A 17426-nucleotide genomic window follows, 5' to 3' on the forward strand; every position below is an offset into this window, starting at 1 on the left:
TTGCAAGACATCAGATTCACAAGTGTTTTGTGAGACAGCTGACTTCTGAATTCTGTTTTAACGTGCCATGTTCACAATAGCTGCTGTCTTGGTTGATGAGCAGACATAGTTTTTTGCTGTTTCTGAATCAGGAAACATTTTCCTGAATAGCTTGCCGGTGTGCGTGCACACCTGGAATGGCAGGTTATGCTCAATGATGAAAGATGTAAAGTACACCTCAGCTCTAGTGACCTTCTCTGTTAGACTTTGGTTTTCTGCTGAAAAGAACTGTGAAATACTTGAGTAGCCTTTCCTGTGCTTAGCCTCCCTAATATGTTGCGGTCCCTAAAAGAAAAAAAAGCATAAGGTGTATCCCTATTATAGGTGTGCGCTGCTTAACGTCCATTCGGACAATATCCAATCGCATATACATCCGTAGCCACACGCACACACATTGCCCGCAATAGTGGGGATCAGAACTTACTTTTTTACATCGAGATGGGGGATTTTAAATGAGTGATTTAGAACAGCCGTCCCCAACCACCGGGCCGCAAGGAAACAATATGATTTGATGATATGAAACGATATGAGTCAGCTACACCTTTCCTCATTCCCTGTCACGCACTGTTGAGCTTGAACGCACGCGAGGTCATTACCCGCGCGTCATCCATGTCAGCACGGGAAGAAGATCAACTCCTTGAACTTGCAAATGACGGCGGGCTGAAAAGTATGTTTGACATAACATCTCTGCCGGCATTCTGGATCAAAGTCAAGGCTAAATATCCTGAGATAGCCACGAAAGCACTGAAAACGTTGCTTCCATTTCCAACATATCTCTGCAATGAATGCAACGAAAACTAAATTGCGGAATAGACTGGACATAAGGAACCCCCTTCGAGTATCGATGTCTCCCATCACCCCTCCATAGGACCGTCTTGTTGCAGAGAAACAAGCCCAGGGCTCCCACTGATTCAGCGATACTGGTGTGTTGCAATGATTTTATATGTTCATACGGGGAAAATAGGTGCTGTATGTTTAATATCCAACTGTTATTTAAAATGTTATGATGCTATTGACTTACTTATATAACCATATAACAATTACAGCACGGAAACAGGCCATCTCTGCCCTTCTAGTCCGTGCCGAACGCTAATCTCACCTAGTCCCACCGAACTGCACTAAGCCCATAGCCCTCCATTCCTTTCCTGTCCATATACCTGTCCAATATTTCTTTAAATGATAATATCTAACCTGCCTCTACCACTTCTACTGGAAGTTCGTTCAACACTTACTTCAAGCTCCCCTGTCCTCCCCTGATAATTGACTTAGCACTATATTCATGCGAGGAAAATATGCGCTGTGTGTTTAATATTAAATTCGTTAGAGAAACCCTTTTAGAAACAAAATTGAGTGTATTAGCCACTTATCACTTATATTCCAGTCGTGATTAAAACCCTGCCCCACCCAAACAGAATCGCCAAAAACGATTTGTAGAAAAAAATCGGGACGCATGCGCACTGGTGCCTGCGCAAGGCTTCATGGCCATTGTAGTCTTTCTCGGGGTAAACACAATGTATTTGACTGCTATTCTTGTCCGTTGGCAACCCTACCCCCGACCCCCCCAGGTCGGCCGGTCCGCAAGAATATTATCAATAATAAACTGGTCCGCGTTGCAAAAAAGGTTGGGGACCCCTGATTTAGAAGTTCTGTATCTTCAAGTTCAAGTTTATTGTCATAGAAACATAGAAAATAGGTGTAGGAGTAGGCCATTCGGCCCTTCGAGCCTGCACTGCCATTCAGTATGATCATGGCTGATCATCCAACTCATAACCCTGTCCCAGCCTTCTCTCCATACCCCCTGATCCCTTTAGCTACAAGGGCCATATCTAACTGCCTCTTAAATATAGCCAATGAACTGGCCTCAACTATTTCCTATGGCAGAGAATTCCACAGATTCACCACTCTCTGTGTGAAGAAGTTTTTCCTCATCTCGGTCCTAAAAGGCTTCCCCTTTATTCTCAAACTGTGACCCCTCATTCTGGACTTCCCCAACATCGGGAACAATTTTCCTGCATCTAGCCTGTCCAATCCCTTTAGGATTTTATATGTTTCAATAAGATCCCCCCTCAATCTTCTAAATTCCAACGAGTATAAGCCTAGTCGATCCAGTCTTTCATCATATGAAAGTCCTGCCATCCCAGGAATCAATCTGGTGAACCTTCTTTGTACTCCCTCTATGGCAAGGATGTCTTTCCTCAGATTAGGGGACCAAAACTGCACACAATACTCCAGGTGTGGTCTCACCAAGGCCTTGTACAACTGCAGTAGTACCTCCCTGCTCCTGTACTTGAATCCTCTCGCTATAAATGCCAGCATACCATTCGCCTTTTTCACCGCCTGCTGTACCTGCATGCCCACTTTCAATGACTGGTGTATAATGACACCCAGGTCTCGTTGCACCTCCCCTTTTCCTAATCGGCCACCATTCAGATAATAATCTGTTTTCCTATTTTTGCCACCAAAGTGGATAACTTCACATTTATCCACATTAAATTGCATCTGCCATGAATTTGCCCACTCACCCAACCTATCCAAGTCACTCTGCATCCTCTTAGCATCCTCCTCACAGCTAACACTGCCACCCAGCTTCGTGTCACCCGCAAACTTGGAGATGCTGCATTTAATTCCCTCATCCAAGTCATTAATATATATTGTAAACAACTGGGGTCCCAGCACTGAGCCTTGCGGTACCCCACTAGTCACTGCCTGCCATCCTGAAAAGGTCTCGTTTATTCCCACTCTTTGCTTCCTGTCTGCCAACCAATTCTCTATCCACATCAATACCTTACTCCCAATACCGTGTGCTTTAAGTTTGCACACTAATCTCCTGTGTGGGACCTTGTCAAAAGCCTTCTGAAAATCCAAATATACCACATCACTGGCTCTCCCCTATCCACTCTACTAGTTACATCCTCAAAAAGTTCTATGAGATTTGTCAGACATGATTTTCCTTTCACAAATCCATGCTGATTTTGTCCGATATTTTCACCACTTTCCAAATGTGCTGTTATCACATCTTTGATAATTGACTCTAGCATTTTCCCCACCACCGATGTTAGGCTTACCGGTCTATAATTCCCCGGTTTCTCTCTCCCTCCTTTTTTAAAAAGTGGGGTTACATTAGCCACCCTCCAATCCTCAGGAACTAGTCCAGAATCTAAAGCGTTTTGAAAAATTATCACTAATGCATCCACATTTCTTGGGCTACTTCCTTAAGCACTCTGGGATGCAGACCATCTTGCCCTGGGGATTTATCTGCTTTTAATCCCTTCAATTTACCTAACACCACTTCCCTACTAACATGTCATCTGGCTGATTGTCCACAAATGAAACAACCTCTGTCGGGACCACTGTGTAGCCACAATACATATATCACACACACTACATAAGACAATATATTACCATATTATTTAGTAAAGTGTAATTCAAAATGCATATAAAGTGCGCAGCGCAGGTAAGCAGTTCACTGTCCTAATGACGAGACCTCGGTGGGGGCTAGGTGTTTATTAAAATCAGTTTTTCTTCTGAAAACGGCTGAACTTAAACTGAGACCATCGCGGGCTTCGATGTACCTGTAAGTGGAAGTGTTTCAGAAAAAAAAATGAAGAATTTGCTTGCTGTGAGCGCATTTTTAAAGATGTCTTAGCAGACGATTTTGGAACTTAAACCCCGCTCTAATCCCCTTTAAGATGCCAACGGGCCCCACCCGTGGACAGCCTTGCGTAGTCAGGTTGTCACCGCCAGCCTTGGGAATTTCTTCGCCACGCTTTTGTACTTCATCACCGACAGTTGTCTGGATGATTTCAGCATCATTACAGATGGCAGTAACTGAACTGATGGAATATGGAAGAGAGAGAGAGGTCGACTGTAAAGCCCACCCACAGAGAAAACTGATAGGTCTACTTAGCACAAAGAGAGATCAAGCAGAATTCATTCATTTTCTTTCTTTCTCTTTTTTCCCTCTCCCTCTCTAAAAAATCGATTTCCGGGATATTGTATATAATTTGCGGGCATCAGGGAGCCACTATCAATATGCAGGAGACTCCTGGAACTCCAGGGAGAGTTGGTATGTCTGCTCGCAACAAGAGAGCATGGCCTGCTTGATGGGAGTCCTTAATGATGAATGCTACTTTTTAGTGGTAGCGCTCTATGTAAACATTCTCAATGGTGGGGAGGGCTTTACATGTGATGGACTGGGCTATATCCAGCACTTTTTGCAGCCTTTTCCATTCCTGGGTATTATGTTTCCATACCAGACTGTGATGCAAGTGGAATTTTAAAGGTGATGTGAGGGTTAAATTACTTACTCAGTGATAGGTGTCTGGAACAGGTACGAGGGATAGTAGAGGAAGCAGACAGTTTGGTTGGGTGCAAGAAACTTTTAGATAAATACATGAATATGAAGGAAATGGACGGATTTGGATGATACACAGGAAGAGGATGCTTAGTACAAACTGGAGTCAATATCAGCACAACATTATGGGCCAAATGTCCCTTCCAATGCTGAATTGTTCTATGTTCTAAATCTCTGCTGAAGTCTAGCTATTACTCCCTGGTCTCCTTTGACATTCACCTGGGCTGGTAAGCCATTGGTTCCTTGTATTAGCAATCAAAGTCTGCTTAAATTGTTACACACGGCTACATTTTGCGATCCCCTATCATGTGCTTTTTATGCTATCCTGCGCTATTAAGCCCCCTGCTCTACTCGCTTTATATTTATGACTGTGTGGCGAAGCACAGCTCCAATGACATGGTCAAGCTTGCTGACAACACTGCTGCTGTAGGCTGAATCAAAGGTGGTGACGAATCAGCATATGGGAGGGAGGTTGAAAGCCTCGCAGAGTGGTGCCACAATAATAGCCTCTTACTCAGCAAGACCAGGGAGCTGATTATTGTCTTCAGGAGGAGGAAATCAGGGGTCCATGTGCCAGTCCTCACCAGGGGATTAGAGGTGGAGAGGATCAGCAACTTTAAATTCCTTGTTATCATTTCAGAGGACCTGTCCTGGGCCCAGCACGTATGTGCAATTACGAAGAAAGCATGGCAGTGCCTGACTTAGAAGTTTGCAAGGACTCAGCACGACTTTTGACAAACCTCTATATACGTGTAATGGAGAGACTATTGATTGGCTACATCACAGCCTGGCATGGAAACACTAATGCCCTTGAATGGAAAACCCTACATAAAGTAGAGGCCCAGACCATCATGGGTGAAGCCCTCTCCACCGCTGAGCACATCTACATGGAGCATTATAATAGGAAAGCAGGCATCCATCATTAGTGACCCCCACCCAGGTCGTGCTCTATTCTCACTGCTACCATCAGGAAGAAGGACTCTCACCACAAGGTTCAGATACAGCTATTAGCCCTCTACCATCAGGGTCTTGAACCAAAACGGTTAACTTCAGTTGACTTCATTTGCGCCATAAGCTTATGGACTCACTTTCAAGGACTCTTCATCTTATGTTCTTGATATTTATTGCCTATTTATTTATTATTATGTCTTGCTTTTTGTATTTGCACACTTCATTGTCTCTTACACACCCAAGCTGGTGCAGTCTTTCATTGACTATATTATGGTTATTACATTATGGAATTATGGAAAGTGAATCTCAGGAATGCATGTACTTTGATAATAAGTGTACTACATCAGCCTACGTGCAAGAGCAGAAGAGGTAACTTTTGCAGTAGGTGAAACAAAGTGAATGGAAACCCTGACATGACAGCATTTACCTGTGAAACTTTCGGCAACTTCAGGGTTCCTGCACGAAATGCAGAAGGCTTGAAATTGTGATAGCTCTCTCTGTGGTTTTCCCAACTGCACTGCCATGATGGGCTGTAGCAAAGGAGTACAAAACAATCCCAATTCCACACTACTAAAGGAACTCAGCAGGCCAGGCAGCATCTGCGGAAGTAAATAAATAGAGAACATTTTGGGCCAAGACTCTTCATCAGGATTGGAAAGGAAAGGGGAATAAAGGTCTCAGCCCAAAATTTCATCTGCTTATTCATTTCCATAGATGCTACCTGGCCTGCTGAGTTCCTCCAGCATTTTGTGTGTGTTGCTCTGGATTTCCAGCATCTGCAGAATCTCCTGTGTTTATCCACACTACTGAAGAGTGGTGACCCACAGAAACATCCTGTGGTAATTTGGACCTTCTTGAGAGCTGGTTCTCCATGAGGCTAATGGAGAGGAAATACTATGAATGACTAAGGTTAGATTTCCTTAATTTGGATTTTTAAAAATTGGTTGGTTTGAATTACCTTTTCTTAAGTGTTTTAGGGTTTTAGATTTAAAGTGCTTTTAAAATGTTGAAATTTGAAAACCGATAGTAAGCCAGTGGTGTGACCTAGTAAGTTACAAAATTTACGAAAGCCCTATTTTGGGCAAGGCTTTCTCACCAAATGAATCTGTAACATCATGGAATGACAAACCTGGCTATCAGACATGATTCTGTGGATGGAATCTCACAAGTAGTTTAACTTTGAAGCTTAGCTGTGAGCAATGCTGTCTCCCTGACAATTTCTGGTCCAATAGTTTCTGCAGTAACTCTGCCATGGACTGTCCCAAGCCCAGCTGTGAAAGGAGGCAGGTTGTGCATGGGAATAGCAGCCCCATCCATGTAAAAACCCAGAGCCACAGAAACACCAACAGAAGCTGCAAAGACCTCATCCCTGGGAGATGAGGTTACACCCAAGAACAATTTGAAAAACTAGCCGAGGACAGTGGAATCTGTCGAGCTGCTGTCAGGGTCTATGTCCTAGTTGGGGGGGGGGGGGGGGAGGTGGATTTACAGTAAGTTTAGTTTTCTGCAGTTATAATACTCTGAATAAAAATCACAGAAATAAAGTAGTAAAAATGTAACGGGTCAAAGAAACTCTATTTCTACATTTGTTAATATAAGAATATTTACATTTTTGAAATTTCTGCTCAGTTTTTCTGATGGTCCAAGTTGCTTAACTACACAGCATATGAATTGTGGCAATGTTCATTATTGATATCAGTTAACAGGAATTGTTGATTTGTTGCAGCAAACTGCCTCTGAAGTAAGTCAAGAACTGGAAATTTAACATCATTACTTGTTTAGCTTCTCTGTACATAACTTTCCATCATAAAGTAAGCATCTCTTATTCTAATATCAGAATCGAAGGTTCAATTTCTTTTGGCCAGCAGAAATACAGGGGCAAACAGAAATGATCTTACTCTGTGAGCTGCGGTGCCAGTACAGAGATACTGTCTGTATTGTATAAATAGTGGGCAATGTCTCAAGTATTGAATTGGCCCTAAATTTCAAAACACTTGATCAGTAAGTAGTTTATCAAAGCCTGAACCTGCTCCATACTCGTGTTCACATCAGCACTTAACAGTTATATCTTGGCTGCTTATTATATTCACCAGCAGTACATTTGACTGCGAGATGCACCATCCAGCCATTATGTCCTATAAATGCTGAGCTGATTAAATCCTAATGCAAATACTGTGTGCAAAATCAAGAGGGGCATAGGGTGGAAGCACAAGAAGCACAAAATGTGCTTCTCAAGGAAGTGATGCTAGAAAACAAGAGAGTTTTGGCTTAGGGTCAGAGGTGAGAGATATAAAAGGAACATCAAGGACAGCTTCTTCATGCAAAGGATTATGCATATTTGAAATCAGCTGTCAGAAACAGTGGTGGAAGCAGGCACATTAACAATGTTTAAAAGCCACCTCGATAGGAGTGGTTTGGAGGGCTATGGAACGGATGCGGGCAAATGGGACTGACTAGCTTACTGAGCAGCATGGATGAGTTGGGCTGAGAGCCTTTTCCCTGCTGTAAGGCTCTATGACACCATAATGATAACAATTACGTTAAAAGTGTCCATTAGCATTTCCACAGAATGAGCCACTCAAAGATAGTCAAAAGGCTGGGAAGCAGATTTGTTCATGTAGTGCTGCTCTTGGGTGGTTTAAAGTTTAAATATTTTTACTGTATGTTTGGTGAAATGATTGAGTACCAAACAAAAACCTTTATCAAATAAGATTTAGGAGCCTGGGACAAAACGTTTGGTCACCTCACATAAGCTTTGCCTTTGTTTATGTATCTGAAGTTACCACAGTGGATGCATTGGTACACAAACTCTGAAAATGGCAGGTAAAATTTAAACTATGTCCAAAGGAGAATGCTAAACGGTTCAGGAAAGTATGTGTTTAACTCTTCTGGTACTGAGCTAGGTTTGGATAGAAGAGTGTGTTTGGCAAAACATAATCACTTTTAGTTTTTTATAATTAAGACAGGCCCAACATCTATAATAGAACAAGAATTTCGACGTACATTCCACCTTCAATGTATTAAAATGTTCTAACAGGAACAGACAACGATAACAATGACCAGAGCAATAATTTCTGCAGGGGTAGAATTATTGCATTTTCTGGGACTGGTGAAGAGGATGGCGGCAGCGAACAATGCGACCAAAGGTGACATCCTTCAGACAGTTTGTGAAATTACTTCTTCTACTTCCTTTACTATTACTACTTCTTTCAAATATGATTCAGCTACTATTGGAGTCGGTACTCTATAGTTTGATGGTGTGCGATTGAGCGATCTGGCACTTTGTTGTCTCCGAGGGAGTTCGCTGAGGTTTCAAGTGGTCTGTGGCCTGGAGGCCAAGAAGCCTGGGGATGGGGTACGAGCCCATGATCAACTCCATTTCTCGCTGATCCTGCCGATTAAAGCATTGAGGAAGATTTAAATTAACGAGGATGAGAGCAGAAGGAGAGCAAGTGTTCAGCGCCGTCTGCCTGCGAGTGACGGCTCTCTCTCTCATTCTCGCTCACTGCTCCTGGAGGAAGGGGCCTGCGTATGATCAGCTCCTCTCCCACTGCCTCCAGAGGAAGGTGTCCGCACTCAATTGGTGTGTGTCTCTGTCTGTCTCTCTGTCTCTGTCTCTGTCTCTGTCTCTCTCTCCCTCTTGCTCGTTGCTCCTGGAGGAAGGTGTCTGCATTCGATGGGTCTCTCTCTTCCTCTCACTTGTTGCTGCTGGAGGATGGTGCTGGAGACTTAGGTCCTCAGCAAGGTTTAATCGACTCACTTTGTGGACTGGGCTCTGTAATTCATGTTATGACATGTTTCTGGTTGCTCTGTTTTCTCGGTTGCTATTTTTTTGCAATTTTGATCAGAGTTGACGGGCTCTATGGCCTGCACTCAATGAACAACACAGCACCAGACTGAACTGAAATGAGCTGAAACTGAATATCTCTGACTGTTTCACTGACTATGTGCTTTGATGTTTTATATTGTTTTTTTGGGGTTTTTTTTTGCCATTTGTATGATTTGGCTTTTCTTTGCCTGTTGGGGGTTTGATGTTTTTCTTTGAATGGATTCTATGTTTTTCTGTGTTTTGTGGCTGTCTGTGGGAAGAAGTATCCCAGGGTTGTATATTGCACACATACTTTGATAATAAATATACTTTGCATCTTTGACTGTATTCTCTAACATGTAAACCATTTTTTCCAAGGACCATACTTACTGACAGTAGTATTTGGAAGGAGCTGTGAATAACCTCCAGGTACTGAAAATCAACAATGCAGCCTGTCACTGAGATATAGGTGCGATCATCCAAGCTTTTGCTGGCTGAAGCAGTCAACTCCTTCCGCACACACCCAGGCCCATGTTCCCTCCACCACGAGCGGTGCATCGAGATATTAAAGGTCATCAGATCACTATCCTGCAAATATCATAAAACAGGCAATTTAAATCCTTTTTACTTTAACCATATCACAAAAACCACAGTATTAGACAATGAAACTCTTGATTGTGTGCTAGATCCTTTATGTATTGCTACAATGCAAAGCTGTGCCAGGTATCAAAATTAAGTCATTACATAGAGCACACTGCTTTATTTGTTTCCTAGTTTGAGCTGAAGCTGACAATTTCATCCAATCATCTGCAGAGATACTACAATTATAGGGCATCTGAGTCAGCAGAGAGGAGGTGGGCAGCATAGAAGTTGGTGCATCATTTTGCTGCAACAGCGATCACTAGTTGGTGTCCAATTCCTGCCGCTGTATGTAAGGAATTTGTACATTCTCCCTCAGCTCTGAATATACATTAAGGACTCGTCCATGATACAGTTGGAGAGAAATGACCTCCCGGGGAGGCGACATCGTCCTGGTCTCTAGCACTGAGTCTAGCTCTGAGGCTCAGAAGGGAAGGGGAGAAGAAGAGGAATGCAGTGGTGAAAGCAGGTTCCATAGTTAGAGGAGCAGACAGGAGATTCTGTGGACTTGAAAGAGACACCTGGATGGTATGTTGCCTCCTAGTTGCAGGGTCAGGGATATCTCTGAACGGGTCTACAGCATTCTGAAGGAGGAGAGTAAGCAGACAGAAGTTGTAGTACATATTGGTACCAACAACCTGCGTAGGACAAGGGAGGTGTAATGATCGTTCAAGAATCACTAGATTCTAGAATGGTTCCAGGGGACTGGAAAATTGCAAATGTCAGTCTACTCTTTAAAAAGGGAGAGAGACAGAAGAAAGGAAATTATAGGCCAGTTAACTTGACTTCAGTGATTGGAAAAAAGTTGGAGTTCATGATTAAGGATGAGGTATCAGGGTACTTAGAGGCATATGATAAAGTTAGCCAACCCCAGCATGGTTTCCTTAAAGGGGAAATCTTGCCTGACAAATCTATTGCAACTCCTTGAGGAAATAACAGGCAGGATAGACAAAGGAGAGTCAGTGGATGTTGTTTACTTGGATTTTCAAAAGGCTTTTGACAAGGTGCCACACATAAGGCTGCTCAACAAGATAAGAGACATTGGTATTATAGGAAAGATATGAGCTTTCCTGGTTGGTGCCCAGTGACTACTGGTGTTCTGTAGGGGTTGGTGTTGGGACCATGTCTTTTCGCGTTATATGCCAGCGATTTGGATGACTGAATTGATGGCTTTGTGGCTAAGTTTGTGGATAATACAAAGACAGGTGGAGGGGCTGGTAGTGTTGAGGAAGAAGGGACTCTGTAGAAGGACTTAACCAGATTGGGAGAGTGGGAAAAGAAGTGGCAGCTACAGTATAGTGTAGGGAGGTGTATGGTCAGGAATAAAGGTGTAGACTATTTTCTAAATTTGGAGAAAATTCAAAAATCTGGGTCTTGGGAGTCCTTGTGCAGGATTCCCTTAAGGTTAACTTGCAGGTTGGGTAAGGCAAGTGCAATGCTGGCATTCACTTTGAGAAGGCTAGAATATAAGAGCAAGGATGTAGTTCTGAGGCTTTACAAGTCATTGGACAGACTGCACTTGCAGTTTTGAGTCCTTTATCTAAGAAAAGGTGTGCTGGCATTGGGGAGGGTCCAGAGGACCTTCACGAGAATGATTCCAGGTTAACACATGAAGGTGGTTTGATGGCTCTGGGCCTGTGCTTGCTGGAAATGAGAAGAATGGGGTGGGATTTCATTGAAACCTGTTGAATATTGAAAGACCTGGGTAGATTGGATGTGGAGATATAGGAAACATCATGTGTAAGTCTTGGACCAGAGGGCACAGCCTCAGAATAGAGAGACATCCATTTAGAACAGAGATGAGGAGGAATTTTTTTAGCCAGAGGGTAGTGAATCTCTAGAATTCATTGACACAGATAGTTGCGGATGCCAAGTCACTGAGTATATATTTAAAGCAGAGGTTGATAGGTTTTTGATTATTATGTTTATTTTTTAATCCTAGCCTAATCACAGGACAAATACAATGACCAATTAACCTACTAATGAGTACTTATTTGGACTGTGGGAGGAAACTGGAGCACCCAGAGGAAACCCATGTGCACATAGGAAGGAACATACAAACTTACTTACAGAAGACGGCAAAACTAAATGTTGAACTCCAACGCACTAAGCTGTAAGAGCGTTGTGCGTTAGCTGTAGCATGGATTAGTCAGGGCATCAAAAGATATGTGGAGAAGGCAAGAGAGGGATAATAAATCAGCCTTTATGCAACGGCTGAGCAGACTCAGTGGGCCCAATGGCCTAATTCTGCTCCTATGTTTTATGATCTTGTGATTGACTGTAGTGTTATCAGCCTGGCAAGGTGTTAAACTGTCTTACATCACACCCTAGATTGCCAATGAAACACTGTCAGCTGAGTGAGGTTCTTGAGGATGGTTTCCCAGCAAGAGTGTATGTCACCATCGGCTCCTGAACCTTGGCTTTCTGCTATATTCTCCATTGTTTGTTTCAGCTCGTTAACTTTACGCTGGCTCATGAAAGTAATCACATTCCTCAATTTTCTCAGTAACCTATTCTCCTCTTATTCCTATCAACTTCCCACCTAATCCCAACATTCTCCCACGCACTTACCCACCAGCAGTACAGTAATTCGCAGTTATCCGTTAACCTATCAACATGCAGCTCTTTGGGCTTTGGGGAGAAACAAGAGTGCCTGCAGTAAATCCACACTCTCAGCTATAAAGGCACAGGCAGTAGGTACATGGCGGCAGCGGTAGCTGTACGTTATTCACTACCCTTCTTTATGTACCTTCAGGCCGAGAGTTAGGTCTTGCCTGAGTGATGTCAAACATTTCCCTTTATTGATCGCAGCACTTAAACAAAAGGCGATTGACCATAGCCATTAATCTATAACAAAAATGGCAGAAGCAGACCAAGTGACAAAGGCAGTATAGCGCAGAGTTTTTTATACCAGTAAATATTATTATTTATACCAACAGCAAGGTTCCTAAGGTAGTCTTAGCCGAAGGGTAGTAGTGGGGATGAGCTCCCACTGCTAAACAAATTCTCTTCATGGCGTGCGTCTCTAACAGCCTCTGACAACCAAGTCCAACTCCTGGCCTTCACGTGTGACATAGCTCTTATGCCTGGCGGAGCTGGTCTCACTGACAGGGGAAGGGGCAAAGGCGGACCAGAGGCGCCTTAAAACCAGTTGCTCCAGGCAGATGGGGCTCGTTAACCACAGATGGTAGCTCATCCAGGAGAGGGAAAACTCCGATTTCAAACCCCTGCTGCCTTGCAGCTATACCCGCACACGGGAAAGGTTTCGGGAGTAAACCCTGAGGAAATACCTGGAGTCTGAGTCCCGGAGGCGGCTGACTGCTGTACCCAGCACAGCAACTCCTGCGATGCTGCTGGCACCAAACTGTATCGACTTTTATCATTCCTTTGGACCTGTCATCAGCATGGAGAGGGGAGTCCCACTGCACGGGCAACCGATGGCTCTCCATCTCAACTCTGCCCTGGCTTGGGCCCTGGAGAGGCCACTCCAGCTTTGCTTTATAGTGATGGACAAACATGGGAAGCAGCAGTTACCATCAGCCTAAAGAAAACAAATGTCCTTGTCCAGAACGTAGTGGAGATATTAGTCATTACCATCGACAACTACGATCTAGAAGTGGTCAACGAGTTCACATACTTGGGGTCGACCATTAGTGACACTCTCTCCCTCGATGCTGAAGTCAATAGGAGTATCGGCAAAGGAACATCGATCCTTGCTCGACTCTCCTCGCAGGTCTGGGAGAATCCGAAACTCGCTACAAAGACCAAGACTGCTGTGTATATTGCATGCGTTATCAGCACCCTCCTGTATGGTAGCGAGACTTGGACCATCTACTCCAAGCAGGGGAGGAAACTCAATCGTTTTCACCTGCGCAGCCTTCGCCGCATCCTCGGCATCACCTGGAGAGACAAAGTCCCAAACTCTGAGGTCCTCTCCCGCGCTGGACTTCTCACAATGTTCACGCTTTAAGACAACGCAGACTGTGCTGGCTGGGCCATGTCCGTCATATGAAGGATGGTAATACTCACAACACGCTGGAGGAACTCAGCAGGTCGGGCAGCATCGGTGGAAAAGATCAGTCGATGTTTCGGGCCGTAACCTTTCATCAGGACTGACGAGGGAAGGGGCAGAGGCCCTATAAAGAAGGTGGGGGGGAGGGTGGGAAGGAGAGGCTGGTAGGTTCCAGGTGAAGAACCAGTAAGGGGAAAGATAAAGGGGTGGGGGAAGGGAGGCAGGGAGGTGATAGGCAGGAAAGGTGAAGAAAGAATAGGGGAAAACACAATGGGTAGTAGAAGGAGGCGGAACCAAGAAGGAGGTGGTAGGCAGCTGGGGGAGGGGGAGAGTGACATAGGGATAGGGATAGGGGAAGGGAGGGGGAGGGAATTACCGGAAGTTGGAGAATTCTATGTTCATACCAAGGGGCTGGAGACTACCTAGACAGTATATGAGGTGTTGCTCCTCCAACCTGAGTTTAGCCTCATCATGGCAGTAGAGGAGGCCATGTATGGACATATCTGAATGGGAGTGGGAAGCAGAGTTGAAGTGGGTGGCTACCTGGAGATCCTGTCTGTTGTGGCGGATGGAGCGGAGGTGCTCGACGAAGCGGTCCTCCGATCTGCGTCGGGTTTCACCGATGTAGAGGAGGCCGCACCGGGAGCACCGGATGCAATAGATGACTCCAACAGACTCACAAGTGAAGTGTTGCCTCACTCGGAAGTACTGTTTGGGGCTCTGAATGGTGGCAAGAGAGGAGGTGTAGGGACGCTTTTGAGACAATGCAGACTGAACTGGCTGGGCCACGTCCATCGTATGAAGGATGGTAAACTGCCAAAGGACATCCTCTCTGGAGAATTAGCAACAGGCAAGAGGAATGTTGGTAGACCCCAGCTTCGCTTCAAGGACCTCTGCAAGCGTGACATGATCCTTAAAAATCAAGACAGAGTGCTGGGAGGACACAGCAGATGACCCCAACAAATGGCAAGTTACCCTTCAGCAACACCTAGAACAAGACGAAAGAGTGATCCTGAGTCAGTTTGAGGAGCGGAGAGCTGAACGGAGAGCACAGCAGACAGCAGACAACAGACAACAATTCCACGATGCCCTACACATGCAGCAACTGTGGCAGAGCCTACTGTTCCAGGATCTGCCTCAATAGCCACAGTTGACGCTGTTTGCCAAACCAGTGACTACCAGAAGCACAGTACCCATGGTTGACCATGACCGACAGAGGCCACACACACACACACACACACACACAACCAGCAACAAGCAACCAACAGCTGGCACTGTGTCTGTCGTGTGAAGTATATTTTTCAAATGAGGCAATGAAACCATTCAGATTCCTTGAACAATTGAAGAAAGCACACTATGACAAAGCAAACAATAAACTTGGCTTATTTTCAGTCACTTCATGAAAGCTTTCAGAAACAGAAAAATCTTCAAAACACCTTTGCCAGCACTTCTCAACAAAACAATGATGTTTGCGTGCTTTGTACAAAGTTTCATTGCTCATTGCTAAATCTGGAAAGCTCCGTACTACTGGAGAAAAACTGATCCTGCCAGCAGTAAGGGAGGTTCTGAGTACGGTTTTGCATTAGTCACCAGACCAAATAATTAAAGCAATTCCATTCAGCAACAACTCTATTCAAAGTTGGATAAATGAAATGTCTGGAATGTGGAAGATTATTGTGCAACATACTTAGGTCAACAGAATTTGCTCTGCAGCTGGATGAGTCAACTTTGTCAGGCAATGGATCGTTGCTTCTTGGTTATGTTTGTTTCAAAACAGATGGTTCAAGAGTTATTTGCAATGGGACTAAAAACAGATACAGAGGGGGAGTCAATATTTCGGTTTTTGAGAAATTTTTCAAACGGAAGGACATTCCATTCACCAACATTCAATGATAGGATGCCATTTATTGTTTTCTTGATAAAAGCTGTACCTAACATACTTATCATTCTGTGGCTATCCATCCCATAGGATGATGATGGTTCCTTTCAGTTGGTTAGTGGGGTTTATACCCCACTCCTCAGAAAGGAACAGCATGTGCGTGAGTGGATTTTAGGTGAGTAGGGGGTTGCACAGGTCCAGACCCACCCTCTCGACATCCCCTCCCGGATCCAGTGGCATGGTAGGGTCCAAGACGGCTGGGGGAAGTTCTGTTGCAGTGAATAGCCAGACCAAGCTTTGATGTAAGGGATGCCCTTTCCGTGCTTCACAGCACGTGTTTGCTAGATGGTCATTGACCCTACGAGAGGGTTAATCTGCCCTTTGACAGGTCTTGTTTTTCGTCTTGCAGGGTGTCTAGCCACCCTCCTCACCAGGCAAGCCTGGTGGGGGAGCCAGTTTAGTCACCGACCACCCGACCACGCAACAGGTAGTACTGGGTTACATGGTACCAGTAGCACTCAGACGAGTGACCTGACTCATTCAGTGTGTAATTCACAGACACCATCTTGTCACAAACAAACTTAAATGATTGGCTGCACAAATCATTATATCCTGTTTTCACAGCGGTAAATAAAATCAAGTCCCATGCTCTTAATACTCTCAATTGAAGAGGTTTGTACTGAGAATGATAAACAGTTTGAACACTTGCTGTTGGACACTGAGGGCAGATAGCTCTCAGAAGGAGACTGGCTGGGATGCTTTTATGTGCTTTCTGAAACTGCGAATAATTCTGACAAATAAGCAATGTTGTTATTAATATTCTTGAGTTGATTACTGAATGAAGCATTTCAGTCTTTAAAGAATTTTATTCCTTGCAATTGAAGTTTAATGAAATTAATCTTAATCACAAGGAAATGAAGTGAATTTTATCAAAGTCAAATCAGTCTCCATTGTTCTGTCTAAGTTAATCCTGTTTAAGTGCACCTTTGGCCGTTGCAATCTTTTTCAATTTCTGAACCTCTCAGAGTTGGAAGAGAAAGAACACCAGATTTTCAAGCATACTGTGCCCAGTGGGGTGAGCTACATAAAGACATATCAGAGAGATTTCAGGATCTTCTCTTACTGTTCTGGTAATAAATCCATTCCTTAACACTTGTAATGAAGAATTAACAGGGAGGATGCAGGAAGAACTGATCTCATTACAAAATGACTTTGAGTTGAAGCTGAGGCTTAAAAACTCATATCAAGACTTTTAGTTGCAGAAAGGAGTCTCTGAACGCAATCATGCACTTTGGGAAAAGGATGAGCTGTTCTTTATTGCCCTTCCAACATCATATCTAGTGGAGCGTGCTTGCACTGCAGTCACCAAACTTCTTTCGAAGCAATGAAACTGACTGCAAATTACTGAAGGTGGGGAATCTGAGACTCCTGAGTGACATTCAGCCTGATATTGAGAAGCTGATATCACTGCACTAAGCACATCCAGCTCATTGAAAGGTGAAAAGCAATGAAGAAGTGAATAGTTGGACTATGAATATACCCTCTAAACTTGTTGATGAAAATCGTTTTTGTTGTAATTAAACGAAGAAATAATTTATTTGTAGCTTTAAATAGATTTGAATAATTTTTGCAATTATTTGTCACTGCTCTGAATTTGCAATTCCTACTTTCTTTCACTGTGCTTCATAAATCAAAATTCTTTATAGTCTTTACGTAATGGCTGGAACGGGGGGGGGGGAGGGCG

The 17426-nt window shown here is 44.0% G+C and overlaps 1 protein-coding gene across 1 annotated transcript in view; it reads right to left on the reverse strand.

The window, feature by feature from the left end:
• The window catches only part of LOC140187780 (sodium/potassium-transporting ATPase subunit beta-1-interacting protein 3), a 521560-nt gene that overhangs the window by 90915 nt on the left and 413219 nt on the right, over window positions 1-17426 (reverse strand). Inside the window, exon 4 of the mRNA XM_072243537.1 lies at window positions 9543-9740. Coding sequence (XP_072099638.1) covers window positions 9543-9740 — 198 coding nt within the window. The remainder of the gene's footprint in view (window positions 1-9542; window positions 9741-17426) is intronic.

The sequence above is a fragment of the Mobula birostris genome, chromosome 1 (assembly GCF_030028105.1).
Source record: "Mobula birostris isolate sMobBir1 chromosome 1, sMobBir1.hap1, whole genome shotgun sequence".
NCBI lineage: Eukaryota > Metazoa > Chordata > Chondrichthyes > Myliobatiformes > Myliobatidae > Mobula > Mobula birostris.